Source organism: Tiliqua scincoides, chromosome 9 (assembly GCF_035046505.1).
Source record: "Tiliqua scincoides isolate rTilSci1 chromosome 9, rTilSci1.hap2, whole genome shotgun sequence".
NCBI lineage: Eukaryota > Metazoa > Chordata > Lepidosauria > Squamata > Scincidae > Tiliqua > Tiliqua scincoides.
The window spans coordinates 12,935,816-12,955,136 of record NC_089829.1 but is presented as its reverse complement, the minus strand read 5'-3'; the positions used below and the strand labels follow the sequence as shown (position 1 = coordinate 12,955,136).

Here is a 19,321-nt window from a genome sequence, read left to right as displayed (position 1 = left end):
GAGCATCTCTCTATCCACTTTATCCTTCCCATGCATAATTTTGTATGTCTCAATCATGTCCCCCCTCAGGTGTCTCTTTTCTAGAAGAGGCCCAAACTCCGTTGCCTTTCCTCATAAGGGAGGTGCCCCAGCCCAGCAATCATCTTAGTTGCCTTCTTTTGCACCTTTTCCATTTCCACTATGTCTTTTTTGAGATGCGGCAACCAGAACTGGCTACAATAGTCCAGGTGTGGCCTTACCATCGATTTGCACAACGGCATTATAATATTAGCCATTTTGTTCTCAATACCTTTTCTAATTTTCCCAAGCATAGAATTGGCCTTCTTTACTGCTGCCGCACATTGGGTCGACACTTTGATCGACCTGTCCACCACCACCCCAAGATCTCTCTCCTGATCTGTCACAGACAGCTCAGAACCCATTAGCCTATATGTGAAGTTTTGATTTTTTTGCACCAATGTGCATGACTTTACACTTACGCATCTGCCATTTTGCTGCCCATTCTGCCAGTTTGGAGAGATCCTTCTGGAGCTCCTCACAATCACTTCTGGTTTTCACCACTCAGAAAAGTTTGGTGTCGTCTGCAAACTTTGCCACCTCACTGCTCACCCCTGTCTCCAGGTCATTTATGAAGAGGTTGAAAAGCACCGGTCCCAGGACAGATCCTTGGGGCACACCACTTTTCACCTCTCTCCATTGTGAAAATTGCCCATTGACACCCACTCTCTGTTTCCTGGTCTTCAACCAGGTCTCATAAGAATATAAGAACGTCTCAATCCAGGGAGCCTCTCTGCGGCGTGCAAGAGGCCCCTCCCCTTCGGAGCCATTCCAGGCCTGGTGAGTAAAACAGAGATGTATGACAACCCCTGTGAGGTTTCACTCAGGACAGGCTCTTTAACTTTTCCTTATGCTGGAGCAGACGAGTGATCGCGGTCATGGAGCATCAGAGCAGCCTGATGAGGAAGGGCTTTGAGGAGCTGAAGGAGATGGAGAACCGCAAACACCGGAGGAGGTCGCTGTGGAATCCTCCCAGCAGCACCAGGGGAAGCCCCAGCACAGCCTCTCAAGCGGTCAAGCAGTTTTATGAAAAGCAGGTAAGCATCAGGTTGCCAGGTGGGAAAAGGGGGAAACAAAGTTGGTACTGGTGGGAAAAGGGGTGGGGCCTAGTGGGGGAAAAGGGTGGAGCCAAGCAGTGGCCCACTCCCTGAGAGTTACCTTTGCCACCCAGTGGCCTGGGGAAATAGCTAAGGAAAGAGGTGAAACAGGGTTGTTCAGGGTAAATGGGAACTCTGAGTATGTAGATCTGGACTGCTTTGTTGTCTGTGGTGAAAAATGGATATATTGAGGTGCATAGCCAGCAAGTTTATCCCCATTTGTGATCATCCATAAGGGATGGGCAGATTCAAGCTTCCTGTTGGTGCAGCCCCTTCCCCACCTTTCCAGGGTCTGCTTAAGATCTGTGTGTCCCAAGGAGATGAAGTGCCCAGGCCAGAGGAAGCCAGTACACCAGGCCAGTACACCAGCTCCCATAGAACCATCGCTGAGAAGACAGTGTAGTTCAATTGATCCCACTACTCTCCCTTTCTCCCTTTCTCTGTCATCTCCCTTGAGTTTGTTTCTTGACTGTGAGCGCCTTGGGGCAGGGACCTGCCACCTTTGCCTGTTCTAGGACACAAGTGCGTTGATGGTGCCGCATAGACATGTGACGCTAAATTCTTCTCCTTCCCCAGGCAGAGGTACGGTCAAATGAAAGCTTGGCACAGGGCTACGTCCCCGAGCTGGACGAACTGCAGAAGTGCTTCCTGGCACGCCCTGGGTGCCCAAAGTACAGCCACAGAGCGACATCCACATCTCACCTCGGTAAGGCCATTGGTGGGCAGGCAGCTGGGTGTAGTGGCTAGGGCGATAGGTTTCGACCAAGGAGATGCAAGTTCAAATCCATGCTGAGCCATGCAGCCAGCGTGCAGTCTCTCTGACTCAAATGGCTGGGCTGAGGGTGAAATCTGGGAAAGGGGAATGTAGAAAATAGCCGTGTACTCAAACTCTCTGTTGTTGCTGACATGTTCCTTTTTATTGCATGACATGTTTGTCTACATGTGTACATGATACCGGGCATATCTTCTCCTTCTTCTTTAGTCCTTTTCTGGTGCTTGGTGGAGCAGGTTGTCCTCTCAACTAGTACACAGCTATAGGTGCTTTTGGGATTCATGTGTCATTCAATGTACACCTTCCACTCCTGGCAATCAGTTGCAATATTTCTAGCCTCACGGTCAATCTCTGGTTCCTTGGATCTTCCTCATTGTGTTTGACCCACTTTTTCTTCAGTGCTGCCTGTTGAACCCTCCAGTAGGGAGGTCGCTCCTGCCAGAGGAGCTTGTGCAGCAGCGACTGGTGTTCATTCTACAGACGTGGCCAAACCATCACAGTGTGCACTGGGCACATACGTACCAATAAATCATCGCTTGGGGCCAGACTATCAATGACTTTCCTCTGCTTTCCTCCAGGTTCAGAACACCAGTTGCAAGCGGAGCCACTTAGGGTGCAATCCTGACCTGGGGATGGGCTGATGCAAGTCCCTTTCACCGGCCCAGGAGTGTTACAAATATGCCATAAAGCACGTTTTGCACCTCCTTGTGAGTGGGCTGGGCTGGCGCACGAATGCGTGCCAGCCCACAGAGCCCGAATCCAGCCTCCACGCCAGCTCTGCTGGAGAGCCTTGCATCGGCCGAGCTCAGCCATTGCAAGGCTCTGGGGTGGGTGGGGAGGAGGTGGGTTGGAGGCAGGGAGGAGGCAGGAGGGAGGCATTCTGGGATGGGGGGAGGGCGGTCCCGGGGGCGGGCAGGCAGGTGGAGAGCGGGAAGTGGGGCTGGGATCCGCCCTCCACCCACCCTGGAACGCCTCCCTCCCGCCTCCTCCCAGCTTCTTATGCCGGATCCCAACCCCTGTTCCCAAGCAGCACAGAGCACCTTCAAGGAGATTTCACAAATCCAAGGAGACCCATCGGGCTGCAGAGGCTTACCCGGGGGTAAGGAGAAGAATTTCCCCTTTCCTTCGGCTGAGCCACTTTGGCGCCCTATCTCGCGCTGGATACAGCGCAGGCCGCCTCGCCTGCTTGTTCCAGTGCGAGATAGGACGGCGCTGTTAATCTGTTTTTATTTATTTCCAAAGATTTTCGCGATGCCCTAGCAGACCTCTGATTGGGACCAGCAGGGCTTTTCATTGCAATGGCAGATAAACAGAACCTCTGGCTTCAGAGGCCGTGCACCTCAATGTCAGTTGTAGGGGAGTAATATCAGGAGATATTGCTCTCCTTCTTGTTGGCTTCCCAGATGCAGCTGGTTGTCCACTGTGGGGAACAGGATGCTGGACAAGAGAGGCCTTTGGCCCGATCCAGCTGCATTGCTCCAGTGCTCACCTGACGTCACACTTTTGCTTTTTATGCCTGCAGAAGCGTCTTTTGCCAGAATCCCTCAGCTTCCCCATAACGTCAGCACCATCAGCCTTTCCTCCCAGGTGCCTATGGACGAGTTGAACGCGTTACTGCAGAATCCGGAAGTTCTGGAGTTGCAGAGCTCAGTCAGGTGTAAGTGCCTATTCCCCACATTTGTTTATCGTGCTTTATGTGTGTGCGCAAAGTAGGGCTGCAAGCAGAAGGTAGCCCCCCCACCCCCAACTTTGTGTTTAGAGACATTCTCTTGCCATTTTTGGTTTAACTGCTATAATCTCCACTTGTTTTCCCTGCCCCTACCGTTGTGCACGCTGGTGATGGACTGAGTTCATCTTTGGCACCCTCCATTCCCATACTGCTGCCCATGCAGGAACCAGCCTAATTGGTCTCTGTCATTGCTTTGATGATGTATACAATGATATCTGTGTTCATGGCAGTGTATAGAGTAGCCTGTGTTCAACATTGGGAGGAGCTTCTGCAAATGTTGGATATGGGAGACAGAGGAGGCAGGTGGGGTATGGGAGGACACCCGTAGCTGTGTGGCCAAGCTCCTCCACCGTTGCCTGAAGAGCACCCTCAACCTGCTTTCATGGGCACTGGCCTGTGGGGCAATGTCGGGGAGCAGAACCAATTAGGCTGGAAGGAAAAAACAGGCTGAACAAGCCATGAGCAGCACACGCTGATTGGCTACCAGCAGGTGGGAATCGTGGAAGCGTAGCTTCTCATTGGCCCTTCCAGCTCTTGGACGTGGATCGCGGGTTGGGGTTTGAGATGGGTTCTGGCTCTGGACAAGTGGAAGGCTGTTCCTTCATTCAGTTGAAGCGCTGGAGGTTCAGCCCAGGCCCTATGCCTGCAAAACTTCCGCCCCTCGTTTGGTGTCCACTAAAGGTTAAAGAACACCATCAGCAACTTACTGGTGAAATCCTCTTTCTTCCTGATGCTCCCAGATTATCCAGCGTCAATCAGCCAAAGTGTGCCTGGATTCCTGCAAAGTTACAGCGAAGAGATTTGGCCCTCTGGTGAGATGAAAAACCACACGGGGAACAAAATTCCCTGGTACGTCTCTGTGCTTCAGGAGAAGGTAAGACTGTGCATCGAAGAACATGGGCAGTGAAAGAGAAGAGCTGATCAAGGAGGGGATGGGCAGTATTCATAGGGCACCCCTAGAGCCGTGCTGCTCAGTGAGCGGTGTGGTGGTATGTCCCATGATGACACGTGGCGCTTGGCCCCACTGCCACAGAGACAGCATGGCACTGATTTAGCCTGCGCCTGCTGGAAATAGAGGAAGAGCAGCAGCAGCAATTGTGGCTGTGCCCAGCCTTTGGAAGAGGTGTGGGGTGGGCAAGGTAGACCTTATCTAAGCCTTCATGCTAGCTTGCCTTAGTGGTAGCTCTGAATGCTCTTCAGCAGTTGCGCCATTGGCCCCTACCATCAATTAATCAGTCAAATCAATTAATCAAACCTACCATCTTTGTTTGCCAAAATGCAAACTCCCCATTCCTGTAGCTGCATCTGGTATCAGAGAAGACAGTTTCTCTAGTGCAGGAGGAGAAAGTAGAAGAGAAGAGACTGGTGGGGAGATCCTTCTTCTCCTTCACACCCTCTTCCACCCTGTTCACTTTTTCTGATTCCAATTCAGTGAGTGCAGGAAGAGGAAGTGGAGGCGGGTGGTGGGGAGACACTCTAGCCTACCACTCTCTTTTCCTCCACTCCTTCTTCCTTTTCAGATCTAGGAAGTGTGTGAGAAGGAAGCAGAAGGTGGGGAGATGCTCTAGCAGATCTTGGACTGGCACCAGATCCTGCCAAAGCCCCCTACGCTGTTTTCTGCTGTAGATAATTTTGGGTGGATCTGTGTTTCCCCCACTCCCTTTTAACATCCAGCTCTAGCGCAGGAAGTTTCCCAGAGGGCTGTGTGCCCTGCTCCATGCAAGAGTCTTCTTTCAAGCCCTTTGGGGGCCATATCAGTCCATAAGGGCAATGAATGGTCTGCCCTCATGCGCTGTGTACAGGCACAGCCCCATTTTACTTTCATAAGTCAGACTGGCAGCAGCCCCACATGCCACCACTGTCCAAACTAGCTGGGTCTGTGCAAGCCTTTTCTGTTTCTGAGCCTTCTTCATCTCAGCTCTGTGACGATTCATCTCTTCCCAGGATATGCTTCTGCAGAGGCTGGGGGGAGAGGTTTCCCGCCTCTCCAGGTGTGAGAATGAGTGTGTCCGGAAGGACGACGTGATTACCATCCTCCGGGAGGAGGTGCAAAGCATGCAGAAGCAGCTGGATAATCTTGAACGGGAGGCCGTCGACACCCCAAAGCAGGAAGAGGTCCCAGAGCCGGAGAAGATCCCTGAGCCGGAGGAGATCCCCATGAAGGAGGTTGGGAGATTGTTTGGGTCTTCCTACAAACCAGAGAGGCCTACTCACTTGGGGATATAATTGGGGAAGGGAGGGTTGTTGTCCCCGAACACCAGGTTTGGGGCAGAGAGCAGAAATTGCTCTCTGAGGCCAAAAGAGTTGGACAGAGCATCCTTGTAGCATCAGCTTTGTGTATTGACTTTAGATGATGTGTACTTTGTGGTCTGGGGATCTCAAGGGGGCACTGCAGTGGTTGGGCACCACCGTCATAGGTAGTGCATAGATATGTTATAGCAGACTGGGACGCCCTCCCTGTTGAGGCTTGTGTAAAGCTGCCTGTGGACCCCACCATTGTCAGCACTGACCAGCGAGATCTCTCCAGTGATCCAGGCGACAGTCTGGAAATGCTGCCAGGGATTGAAAGTAAGGCCTTTTGCATGCACCTCCACTGAGCCGTGGGTCCTCTGCATGAAGTTTTTTCTCCTGGATGTGACCACTAGTCCAGGTTTAGCCCAGGATTGTCTGCTCCTGGGCAGCGGCAGCTGCTCTTCCTGGGTTTTTTTCCAGCCTTGCGGGGATACCCCTCACGAGGTGTGCCTGCCCCTTTCCTCAGAGCTTCCCCCATGATTGTGGCCTGAGCTGTGGAACTGTGAGTATTTTACAGTAACAGGAGAGAGGTGAGGGATGCCTCGGAGTAGGCTAGCTGCTAAGAGGGCTGTGCTGGGAGCAGAAGGAAGATGGACTCCAACCACACACTCGGCCACAGTCTCAACTTGGGAATGTTGCCACAGGCACATCTTAATGCTAGACATTTTGGCCCATCCGCCCTGGTATTTTCCAGCAGCGTTTCTGTGATATCATCCAACTACATTTGCTCAGGTGCTAGTCGGCAGAATTCCCTCTTCCTGCCTTCAAGGTTCAACGCTCCAATTCCTTCCTTTTTTTTTAGGAGCCACCCAAAGAGCCAAAAGGGACTGGTGTGAAGCTGCACCAGAGAGGCTTCTCGCTGCCGGCCTTTTTCACGCAAAAGACCATCCCCAAGGAGCTCCGGGAGGAAATGGCGCGCCTGAAAGAGGAGCTTAGCCACTCGGACAAAGTGCTGGACACCAAGATGGTGCAGCTGAGCCAGACACTGATGAAGGACCAGGAGGAACTAGAAGAGCTGGAGAAGGAGGTGAGCAGAGGCCAGCAGGCGGAAATATCTGCGAGCATTCCGTGTCTCTTCTCTCCGTACCCTCTGCTGCTTCTTGTTTTGGTCCCTCCCTGTGAGAAATAAGTTCTGGAAAATTCCTTTATAAGGGACCACTTCTACTGAAAGGGAGAGGGATTGAGGGTCTGTCTGTTGGGGCAAAGCCAAGACCCCTCAGTGCCTGTGGCAGCATGTGGTATGCCCCCCGACCCCTTACCCAGTGGCATGCCAGGAGCAGCCCCTCCACCAGCTCCTAGGATTTGAAAAAGGGAGGGGACCACGCAGAACTGGAAGTATAGAAGACTCGAGTGTTGAGCTGAAGCACCCACCATCTTTGATGCTTTAGCCCACCTCTCTCTTCTCCTCCACGCTTCCTGTTCTACTCAGTTTGCCCTCTTCCATTTTAAATCCAGGGGTGGGAGGAGGAGAAGTGGCAAAGGCTCGCAGCAGGTGCCCCTCTCCTCCCTCCAATTAGCTGCCAGGGGCTACCATGTGCATTCAACCTCATGGATGAGGCAGATGTTCTGTGCATAAAAACCCCTTTTCTCAGACTCAGTTTTACTCACTAGGACATCTCTTTTTCTTATACCAGTGTTACCCTTCCACTCTTTGGGATATCCAGCTCACTGGCCTGCTTTCCAATCCCCTGCCCAATCCTCTTGACCGAGAACAGTTGCTTTTAAGTCAGTTATGGGCCCTCCCTCTTGCCCCAGGCCTTGGCGTGCAAAACATCCGTGTCGCTTTGTCCTTGCAGTACATGGAAATGCAGCAGAAGGGAATGCTGAGGATTGGGGAAGAGGAAGAGTACAAGTGTGACTCCAAGGAGCTAATCATCGGGGACCTGGGCCTTGAAGAGGCACAAGCGAAGGAGAAATCGATCCACAGCATGCTCTGCGAGTTCCAGAGGATGAACCAGGAGCTGTACGAGGAGTTGGAGAAAGTGAAAGAAGATTATGACATTGCCACAGGTAATGTACTGAAGGGAAGGAGGAAGAGGAGGTGCCCAGGCCAGAGGGAGCTTATGACACCAGCTCCTGTAGAGACCAGCCATGGTTTTTGTTGCAGGGTTGAGAGTTTTATTGCAGGGTTGTCTTTTTTCAAGATTCGTAAGCTGCCTTTGTGGCAGTTAAAAGGTGGGATATAAATATCGGAATATGCACATAAATATCCCATCACCAGCAGAGGTTTGGCCCCCAGTGGCAAGGGAAGGACCTTCTCTGTGGTGGCACCTCAGATGTAGAAGTCCCTGACTTTAGAAAGCTGGGTAACTCCCCTTTCTGCCTGTATTCAATGGCAGCAGTAGACCCATTTATTCTCCCTGGTGGGTTTGGTTTTTGGTTTTGGTATTTTTCTCCTTTTGCCTTTTCTCTGCATTGTTTTAGGCCGACAGAGCTAGATGTGATTTTTCTGTTACTGTAAAATCATTTATTGTTATTGTTTTAGCCCGCCCCCCCCCCTTTTAGTGATTTGTGGGGAGTAGAAAATCAGGACAAAAACAACATGTTAAACAACATGTTAAATAAGTAACAGTGGAATCCTAACTTGCGCTGGAACAGGCAGGCCAGCGGGCTTGCACTGACTCCAGTGCAAGGTTCGGGCACTTAGTAGCTCAGTGTGGGACAAGGGGAATCGCTTCTCCTTACCCTAGGGAGAGCCACTGCAGCCCCAGCGGGACTACCCGAATCTGCGCCACCTTCGGAGGTAGTGCAAATCCAAGCAACCTGGAGCTGGCCCAGGCTGCCCAGGAACAGGGTTAGGATCTGGCATAACCACCAGATTCTGGCTCCACCTCTTGCTCCCTGCCTGCCCGCCTGCCCACGGGCCTGCCCACCCTTCCCCACCCTGGAACATGCCCCCCACCTCCTCCCTGCCTCCTCCCCACCCTCCCCAGACCCCTGCATCAGCCAAGCTCGGCTGACGCAACTCACCCTTTTCCTGGGGCCTGCGTTGGCACAGGGAGGCCAGCACAAGTCAGTGTGCTGGCCTAGCCCCTCTTATGTTGGCGCCAAAGTGCTTTACAGCCTATCTGTCCCTTAGGACAGATAAAACTTATATTTTTATCCCTAAAACTTATATTTAAAAGAGAGACAAGCTGCAGATTTTTTTTTTTTAAAGATGTTCACGTTCTTTAGATGGGACAAAGAACTTCTGGCAGCAGCCCGGCTGCCTTCACAGCTTCCCTCCTGCTTTTTCCTAGGTGCCATTTCTTCCTTGCAAAGACAGCTGTCGTTCGAGGCGTCCCAGCTCCGGAATGCCCACTCGGAGCAGGATTTATTGCAGAAGGAGCTGCGAGAGCGGGGCAACCAGCTGGAAGCGATGTCCACCAAGGTACGTGCTGCATCATTGCCGTCATTCTGTTCTGGATATCGTAGGAAGTCTTGGCTTGTTAATGGTGTAGTCTCGGGTAGTGCAGAGCCCGAGGACTTAGGGACCAATCCTATCCAACTTTCCACCATCAATGCAGCCACCGTGAAGCCTCAAGGTAAGGGAACAGACATTCCCTTACCTGGAGGAGGCCTCCATGACTGCCTCACCACTGTAGGATGCAGTGCATGCCTTACTGGTACTGCTGCATCAGTGCTGGAAAGTTGGACAGGATTGGGCCCTTAATTTATTGCATCATTATTCAGCCTTTCTTCCAGTGGCCAAATCTCATTCCTTCGGGATTCCCTGGTAGCTTCCAGTTGAGGAACAGAGGAGGCCCAGTTTTGCCAATTATTGTTTATTATAAACGTTTCTACCTCCCCTTTCTTGCTTGTAAAGCAACCCAAGGCAGCTTACAATAGAACAAACCAAAACAAAATAAAACACTACCATGCAGGGCCTTTTCTGTTGTGGCACCCTGTCTTTGGAATCAACTTCCAGAAAGCCAGAGGCTATCTATATGTCTGTAAGTCTGAGGTTTTCTCTTCTCTATATGGTTTCTGGCAGGATTTGCACACATTTTTATTCTGCTTGGTTTCTGAGGAGGAAGGAACCTCTTTATAGGTAGTTGCTTGCTGTTTTTGCACTCTTTTAACTATATGTTATTGCTGTTTTTACATCTGTTAACAGCTCCAATATTGGTTGCTTTTTATTTAATGTTTTTATCAGTTGTATGTTTTATGGCATTTTTATTCCAGTGCTCCGCTTTGAGCACTGGAAAAGCAGTATAGAGATCTTTTCAAGAAATAATAAAATAAAACAAAAACACGCATTATGGGCAGTGTTAACAAAATCAAGATCCGCAGTTGAAAGGCCAACTAAATGTCGCCTCAGCCACTGCCCCCGTCCCACTCCAAACGCTGACCCAAAAGGCCAAGTATAGGGCAGGGGCCAGCCAGGCCTCCACAGGGTCAGAGTCACCACAAAGGAGGCCCCCCTTCCTTTTGAATTCCTGGCGTGCCTCCAAAGGCAGCCGGAGTAATTGGTGATTTGGTGACCAGCACATTCAGGTAGCCACAAACTCCCATTCAGCCACGAAACTTCTTGGGTGACCTTGGGCTGGTCACTGTCGCTCAGCCTCACCTACCTCACAGGATGTTGTTGTGAGGATGTAAGAAGGGGAGGAACTATGTACACCACCCTGAGCTCCTTGGAAGGTGGGCAGGATAAAAATGTGAAAATATAAAATAGTTTAATGACAGCCAGATGGCTGCGTTGTGCCTTTAGAACTCATCCCAGGTAGTCTCTTTTGGACACACTGTAACGGAACAGTGGAATTTGGCTTTGATTCACATGAGCTACCATCAAAATGAAAATCATAATTAAAGCATCAAGCTACCTTTATTAGGTGGCCTGTTTTTCTTCCACACCTTTGCTAAAGGGGGCTCCTATGCCCGACTGTTGTCTCCTCTCTCAGTTTAGCAACCTGCGGGAGGCGAGGAAGCACGAAGAGATGATGGGCGCTATCGAGAGAGAGAATCACAAACTTCGACAGGTGAGTCGAGCCCCTGGCAGGGCGTGGAGGGTTCCCAGGTCCTCCCTCCTGCTTCCCTTCCTTGTGAGCATTTGCTTTCTGGAAGCCCTGAGTTTGCACCCATACCACACTTTGGCCTGCCCCAAACCATGTGCATACACACCCACGGACACACACGCAGAGGATTAGGTGGTAGCATCCTAAGTTGGGGGAGTAGGGGCACCCTTCAGTCAGGAGCCCACAAGGTTGAGCAGGTGATGAGGAAAGGTTCTAGAACCCCCAACAAGCTTTCGATGAGCATCTTGCTCTGACTCCGACCAGAGAAGGACTGAGATTTTAAATGTCTCCAGGACCAGACTTTGTCTCCCTGCCTAGAGAACAGAAAGATTTGGAGGAGCCACCCTCTGGCCTGGAATCTTGCATCTTTACTCTCCCATTTACTCTCCCATGCTAATGTGTTCACTCAGGGGAGCATGAAGGGCTGGATCCTTGAGGGGCTGCAATTTTGTAGGCGCCAGCTCCAGAGTTCAGTTGGGAGTCATTGACTTCAAGGTCTGGAATCTTCTGGCTGGTAGAACCGGGCTCCAGCCTTGTGTTGAAGCCTGGCATTTGTACCAGGCTACTTCCTCCTCCTTGGGGTTGGACTCTGAGCTGCTGCTCCGAGGAGCAGAACTAATGTTTGCAAAAGAGCTCCTGATTGGTTCAGAGAGACCTGTGATCCGATTGGCAGGGGGCAGCTCTATAAGTGTCTGGAATCTTCGGGTAAATTAAGTAGCACGAAGGAAAAAGGGAGGTGGTACTGGGGGGGGGCTGTTAGGCATTAGGGATGCAGGGGATTGAACAGCAAAATGGGGGGGGAACCAGGGATCTTAGATCTTGGACTGAGACAGGACTGACTGGCTGAAGAATCAAATTGGTCCTTGAAGGGGGAAACCACAGTGGCATTCCTTGAGGTCCCAGTGCCCAGGGCAGCCCCCCCCCATTTTCCACCCTCTCACACCCCATTTTCAATCCCCCCACACCCCTTGCCCCCCTCTAGGTATGCCACTGGGAAACCAGGGCATCTTGGAGGCTCTTTGAGAAGGATATCAGTACCAAGAGGGTGATGGATCATGTTGGACTGGGAGCAGACAGTTTTGACCCCAATCATTCTGGAACTTCACAATGCTGAATCAGACCACCGGTCCATCCAGCTCACTATCCTCCACACTGTTTCTCTCACGCTGTCTTTCCTCCACCCTCCTCAGGATGTCTCTGACCTGGAGCTCAGACTCTCTGAGAAGAGTCAGATGATTGAGGACTTGCAGACCCAAGTCAACCAACTCCAGGCTGAGCTGGCGGTGAACCAGCACCATGTCGGGAAGCAGCTGACACAGCAGAGCGAGCTGCAGAGGCAACTGGACACCTTGCAGCGGGCCGAGCAGCTGACCAGAGTCACCTTGGAGATCATTGGCGCCCGGGTAATCTTCGCAGCCCATTCCGAGGCACCCTTCCCATGTCAGACCATCTGTTGATGTGGGGAACCTGGCTTTGGGATGTGGAATTCATTGTGCAAAACAAGCAGGTTTGAATGCTGATTTTCATAATGCATCCAGTCTCAGGGTGGCCTGGGGATTTTTTACTGACCAGTCTGGAGGGGGAGGCTTGTGCATGGTTCTCTCAACCTTGGGGCCCAGATTTTGGATGTTGTCTGCACACTTCTGGTGGCGTTCTTTGGATGTACGTTCTGCTGTAGCTTGTGGTTCCCAGCTAGTGGCACTCGTAGCCCTGGTGCTATTTCACAGCTGGTATTTGATCCCACTGCCACAGAGCCTGCATGACACCACTCTGCTTTCTGGCATGTTTGCAGACAAGAAAAACTTTCATCCATGTCTTGGGAATGGAACGGAATTCTGGCTGCCCTCTCAGAACAACAATTCCCAGAGTTCCTTGCAGAAAGCAACACCAATCTCATTTAGCATCAAGCTGGTTTTGCATTGGGAATGCTCTTGGAGACAAGGGCAGCTGCCCTTGGGAAATTTTGAGTAGCCTTTGCTCTCTTGAACCAATGAAGAGTCCCATTTGTGGTTTCTAAGGAGTGGCACCTTCTGTTTCTCCCAATGAAAAACCAAGCTCTGTTCTGTGTGTTAGCTTAGTTGGCAGGGGTGGACAGAGAAGCATTCTAGAGCTCCCTGTAGCTTCAACTATGATTAAAATCACTGCTGAATCTCCTGTCCATCCACTTCCTTGTTTTGCATTTTTCAATGTGCCCTCCCTGGTTCCTAGAAACCCAGGTTCAAATCCCACCACCCTAGTCTTGTTTGCATTATGGGTGGAATATTGAGCAGTGTGCCCAGCTTGATTCTGCAACTGCATGTAAAAAACCAAATCAACTGTAAATTTGCAACAGGTTCCAGTCCCCCCCCCCATTTTGCTACAAGGTTGTCCTCCTCAAACCACCACTTTACACTGACAATAGTCATGAGAAGGCCTTTAAAGTAGCCTTCAGAGATCTTACAAAAAGAAGCTTCTTGTAACCTCAAACCTGTCAACCTCAGTACTAAAGCTTCCCCTGTTTCTTTTTTTGCTTTGGAAGTTTGAACGATTTCGAAGTAAAATCATCCAGGCGACCTACAGCTCTCCTGGCACCAAATCGCCTCAGGCAGAAATCGGAGATGAGGAGGTATTGGAAGCTTTGCAGGTAAAGTGATTCAGTGCTGGTTGGAAGCCAATAGAAGGGTTTGGAGGTGGGTGATGGGTGAGGAGAGCAGGACATAGTGGAATGGTTGCCACCACATCTCACCTGAAGCTGTCCTGTGGATTTGTCTTCTAGAAGATCATAACGGACCGTGTGGACTTCCACCAGCTACTGAAACAAAAGGGGGTGAAGGTGCCACCTCTGAACAGCTGCGAGCCCGTAATTGTACCCACCCATAAGAAAAGGAGTGCAAGCAAACAGGGACTTGGAACTCCTTGAAACACTTGTGCGCACAGGCGGGTTGACTGTTGAACCACCGAATGAAAGAATATCTCTACATTCCCAACTCCTGACCCCGATAAAACTGATTAAATGATGTCCTTTCCTCGACTTTCTCTCTTATCCCCACAGGGCACTCTCAGAAAAAATACACCCCTTTGATAGGTGCGAAGAAGCTAGTAAATGCAATGACACAAAAGGGTAGGAAGGCAGTCACATTTTATTGTCACAATCAAACGCTGGTGATGATGGACAACCAAAAATGCAAAAACTGAAATTCTGATGTACAGGTACCCTCAAACATAAGTGGAACAGAACCACCGTGTCTATCAATGGCAGTTAGACCTAGAGAGCATGGTGACATATATGCAGCCCTCCCTATAATGAAAGGGATACGGGGTGAGCTTCCTTACTAACTCCCAGAGCTGCTAACTACCTTCCCTTTGAGTTTTGCTGCTAACTAGCAGACCCTGAAGCCAGGCACCCAATTGATTCAGCATAACCTGTAATGCTACACCATTCCTGTTGCAAATGCACACAAATAGGGCATGCTGAGAAGCCAGAATGTGCACCATTTCTGTTCATGCACAACAGAAGCTGTATGGAGGAGGGAGGCTATGCTCTGAGCTCATGATCAGGGAAAAGAAGGGGGCAGGTGACAGATTTCTTGCCCCTGTCAAACTGGAGCTTCATAAGCACAGTGATCTTTCTTTCTGTCTACGCTGATCCTCTTCCAACTTGCTCTCAGCAAGGTGGAAGAGGATTGGAGCCCCCCCCCCCCGGTAGCGACTGGGATGGAGAGAACAGCAGACCGATGCAATGGGGGCTCAACTGATCTCTCTAAGGGTGCTACTCCATATAGCAGTGGTGTCACTGGGGGGTGTGGGCCACATTGGGTGATGCACATGGGGGGACAACACCACCACTGGCCAAAATTTTTTAAATCTTGGTATATTCGAATACTATGAACATGTTATATATCATTCAATGTGTGATTTCATGCAGAATGCAACAAAACAAACCACATTTAAATACCTCTATTCTATCAAAAGTTATAGCAAAAAAAAAAAAGGTAGGGGTGGGATGATGGTGCATCACCAGACCCACTGCCCCAGGACATTGCCCCACCCACTGTATGGATGGCTATCTGTCATGGGGGTGATGCGCTGGCCTCCCACACTAGATGACGCGAACCCAGGTAACACCTTTGCCATTCAGCCATTTCAGGTTGCTTTGTGATGACCTCTGGTTACAAGGAAGAGACACATATTTAAAAAATACATTGGATAAAATTGGCTCCAAGTGGAGATCCCCAAAAGACTGCTGTTGGTGTGGGCTACATGGCAAGACACCACACTTCAGCTTGGCCAACATCCAACCAGAACATTGGTGCTTCACAGAGGACTGTTGCCTGAATGTAGCTGGTTTCTTGCTGGAATCTGGCTCTCTCTAGACCAGCCATTTTCAACCACTGTGCCATGGCACACTGGTGTGCCGTTGAGTGGTCCACAGGTGTGCCACAGGAATTTGGGGGAAGGTCATTTATTAATAAGGCCAGTGGGAGATGTGAGCCCCCACTGGCAGCATGGTGTGCCTTGTCAATTGTGAGAAACCTGCTGGTGTGCCTTTACCATTTTAGTAGCTTGTCAGTGTGCCATGAGATGAAAAAGGTTGAAAATCACTGCTCTAGAGCAGGGGTGTCCAAAGTTTTTGGCAGGAGGGCCGCATCAGCTCTCTGACACTATGTTGGGGGCCGGGGGAAACAAGAATTAATTTACATGTAAAATTTGAATAAATTTACATAAGTTTACATAAATGAATATATTAAAGATGAACTCATATGAATGAATGAAGGTCTTGCAATATCTCAAGGCCTATAAAAGGCCTTGCACAAAGCAAGGCTGGCCTTTCCTTTGCTGCTGCTACTGCATCACAGACGCGAAACAGCAAGCAGTGGAGGGAGCCCTCATCCCACAGCTCACATGAGAGGTCAAACAGTTGCCCTCATGCTGAGAGCAATTGCGTTGGGCCAATGTGGGCTCCAACAAATCTCCGGAGGGCCAGAGGCTCATTGGAGACTGGGGGTTCCCTGAGGGCCGCATTGAGAGGCCTTGAGGGCAGCAAGTGGCCCCAGAGCCGGAGTTTGGGCACCCCTGCTCTAGACAGACATATGTCACAAGCATATATCCCAGTGGTGACCAAACTTGCTTAATGTAAGAGCCACGTATGATAAACTTCAGGCTTTTGAGAGCTGCAAGAGAGATATTTGGGAATCACAGTATCTCAGAAGCATTCTTAAATATATTTACTCACAAGGAACATCGCACTCATGGGCTCTATGCACAATAAATAATAAACCTTGAGAATTTCTTATTTTCTTTTTATATTGTGATGTGAAAAGGAGCTTGGCCAACATAATTCTGCAAGCCACACATTATATGTTGCAGTGCCACATATGTGACCCTGGTATATCTATTTGCTTGCATGTCGCTTTGTCCAAAGAATCTTGGCAATTGTTGTCCTTTGACCCATCTTGCTTCCTGCAGGGGCTCACCACCTCCTCCCAGGGGGCCCCACAAGCCTGACAGCCCTGCTGTTCTGTCCCAGTTCCTATTAATTTCATCAATGTACTGCTACTGAACATGGAAGTTCTTTGCAGCCAACAAACAGCCTACCCACTTCAGTTGGAATCCTTGCATGTTAACGAACATTTGAGGCATGTTCTGGGGCACAAGTTAGGCTCAAGAGTAGTCTTGAGATGGGAGCCCCTTTTGCTCCAGATGAACAGAGAGGACACTATAGAATCATGCACATTGTTGCGCGTTGCAAGGAAAATTGTGATGTGCCTGCAACATTTCAGGCAAGCTGGTCTACCACTGCTGATCAACTTATCTTCTCTTTGAGGAACTCCAAGAAGCTTCCAAAGAACCTTTGGTTTCCCTGGAAACTGCTCGGAAGCATATGCTGTGAACTTTGGCCCATGCTTCATAGTTATCTGAAACTTGGAATTGGAACCTTTGACTCTAGTTAACTGAAATAGATCTTGCCCACACCTGGATGCTGGGCCTGGCATCCAGCTTCCAGGTCCCAGAGATGACAATGACTTCCTGGGTTTGGCCAGCAGAGTGGGAGACGGGCCCCTGGAGAACCTAATCCTGCCCATCACCAGTGAAATGTGTGGCTGATGCAGAAAGGGGGGTGGGCGCAAGATGCGGACAGGCTGCCTGCTCTTTCTTCTCCTGTACTTCGTTGCCTCAGAAATCATCCATACAATCCGTGGTGAGTCCTTTGAACTGGGGGGGGGGAGGAGAGAGTTTGAAGCATGAGCCCCTTTATTCCTCCGCCATTAAAAAAAACTTAAGAAAAACATGGCTGGATCAGGCCCAAGGCCCACCTAGACCAGCATCCAGTTTCCCATAGTGACCCACTGGTTGCTCTTGGGAAGTCCACAAGTCAGAAATGAAGCCAGACCCATCTCCTGCTTCTTCCACCCATGCAGCTGGGATTTGGAGTCCAACTTCATCCAAAGCTGGTGTGTAGCCATCACAGCTGGTCTGATGAAATTCACTGGCAGGAGATTAGGACGGCAAAAAGAGAGGACTTCTTCACTCTACATATCATTAGTCTTTGGATTTCATTGCCAGAAGATGTAGGGATGGCCATTCGTCAAGGGCTACTAATCATGATGGCTACAGGCCACCTCTAGGTGCAGAGGCAGTCTAGCTCTGAATCCCAGTTGCAGGGGGACAGCAGTAGGAGGGGTATGCCTTTGTTAACTGCTTTTGGGTTCCCCAGACACAGCTGGAAATCCAGCAGAGCTCTTCTTAGTTTCTTGCATTCTTACATGACAGATAGCCAGGGACAGAGCAGACATAAGAACATAAGAAAAACCCAGCTGGATCAGACCTAAAGCCCATCTAGTCCTGCCTCCTGTATCTCACAGTGGCCTACCAGATGCCTCAGGGGGTCCTTCCATGATTGTGCCCAATTCCCTTTCAAAGCTATCCGAGTTAGTAGCCATCACCACATCCGGCAGCAAATGTCATAGATGAGTGATGTGCTCTGTGAAGGATCTCTTTTCATCCTTCCCCAATCCTGCCAATCAGTTTCCTTGAATGACCTCCGGTTATAGCATTGTGAGAGAGGGAAGCCTTGTGAAAGCTCAATGAGCCCTCTATCTGCTTACTCTGATGCTCCTCCTCCCTGCATTGGAAAAGGAAAGGAAGTGTGGAGGAGAAGAGAACAGGGGGCTAGAGTGTCAGAGTCTCTCCTCCCCTCCACATTTTCTTTTCTGCTCCATTTCCCCTTTTGAAATCCAAGGAGGAGCAGTGGATATAGTTGGTACACTGTCAGATAATGGTGACCACATTTGACTCTGCACAGTGCTTTGTGGGGTGGGGGAGGGCAGCATCTGTGCACTGCCTCAAGTGATAGGAGGTCTTGGGCCAGCCCTGATCATACCTGGGGCAGCCACCTCTACCAATGTGGAGATAACACTCATGTTCCATTCACTCAGCTCCCACAGCTGGTGCTGAACATTCCTCAAACACTGAAACCACATGTCTCTATTTGAAGGTGGGGTGTTCACAGATGATAAATGTATGGCTCAATCTCTCTCCCTCCCCCTCCTTCCTTTTCTAGATCCATACAAACTGGAGTGCGCTTCCAGGAAGATCGAATGTCACCCAAAAGCGATCTGTCAAATGGATGCTCTGACATCCGAGTTTTACTGCCGGTGCCTGCCAGGTTACAATGGGGACGGAGTCAACTTTTGCCAGGGCAAGTGAATCCTTAAACACCTCTTTTCAGAGTACAGGGGGTGCAGCCTTTCCATGGACGGTTTGGAGGAATGAGCTGTACACTGGAAACAGATGCCTCAGGGAGACGAGGGCTCTTACCCACATTTGTGACCAACCCACCCTGGGGCACTGAGGGTCCATTAGTACCCAGAATGCCAGAGCCTATAGAACTGCTTACCAGTTGACTGTGGTGTGCAGCTGTGGATTTTCTGGGATTCTCAGTGCTATTTCCAGATGTCCCGTTGCCCAACACCGTTTATGCCTGCTTCCCATTAGCTGCTGGTAAGCCTCTTACCGGTTGCCCATCAAGGCCATCTCTCTGAGAACTGGGCAGTGGAAGAGTCTTCCACCATCACCACTGCCATAGCTGTGGTTAGCCACATGAAGAAACATCTTCACTAGTTTACTGTCCAGTTCACAGGCACTGTGCAGGGGGTAGCTGGGTTGTGCATATACTCTCCTAAGCATGGATCCCTAAAGAACATAATTCTGTTGCTGGATTGGATCAGGCTAATGATAATCTAGTACAGCAACTGTAACATCTCGAGGAGTTAAGAAGCTGGGAATGACAGGGACAACTCTCCCATTTTTTGTCCTGAGTAATTGCAGGTGTACTTCTGCAGTCAATGGAGGTTCTATTTAGCTATCACAGCTGTTAGTAGACCACCCTCCATGGATT

General features: G+C 50.2%; 1 protein-coding gene across 1 annotated transcript; it reads left to right on the top strand.

Annotated features, from left to right (window-relative positions):
• Positions 1-935: 935 nt before the first annotated feature.
• On the top strand, positions 936-16,428 carry CCDC27 (coiled-coil domain containing 27). The gene is made up of 13 exons (XM_066637440.1): positions 936-1,094; positions 1,731-1,860; positions 3,449-3,583; positions 4,396-4,529; positions 5,600-5,770; positions 6,750-6,974; positions 7,744-7,957; positions 9,187-9,317; positions 10,831-10,908; positions 12,135-12,347; positions 13,463-13,567; positions 13,700-13,783; positions 16,390-16,428. Exons 1-13 carry the CDS (start codon positions 936-938, stop codon positions 16,426-16,428), a joined length of 1,818 nt encoding a protein of 605 aa, XP_066493537.1.
• The last annotated feature ends 2,893 nt before the right edge of the window (positions 16,429-19,321 follow it).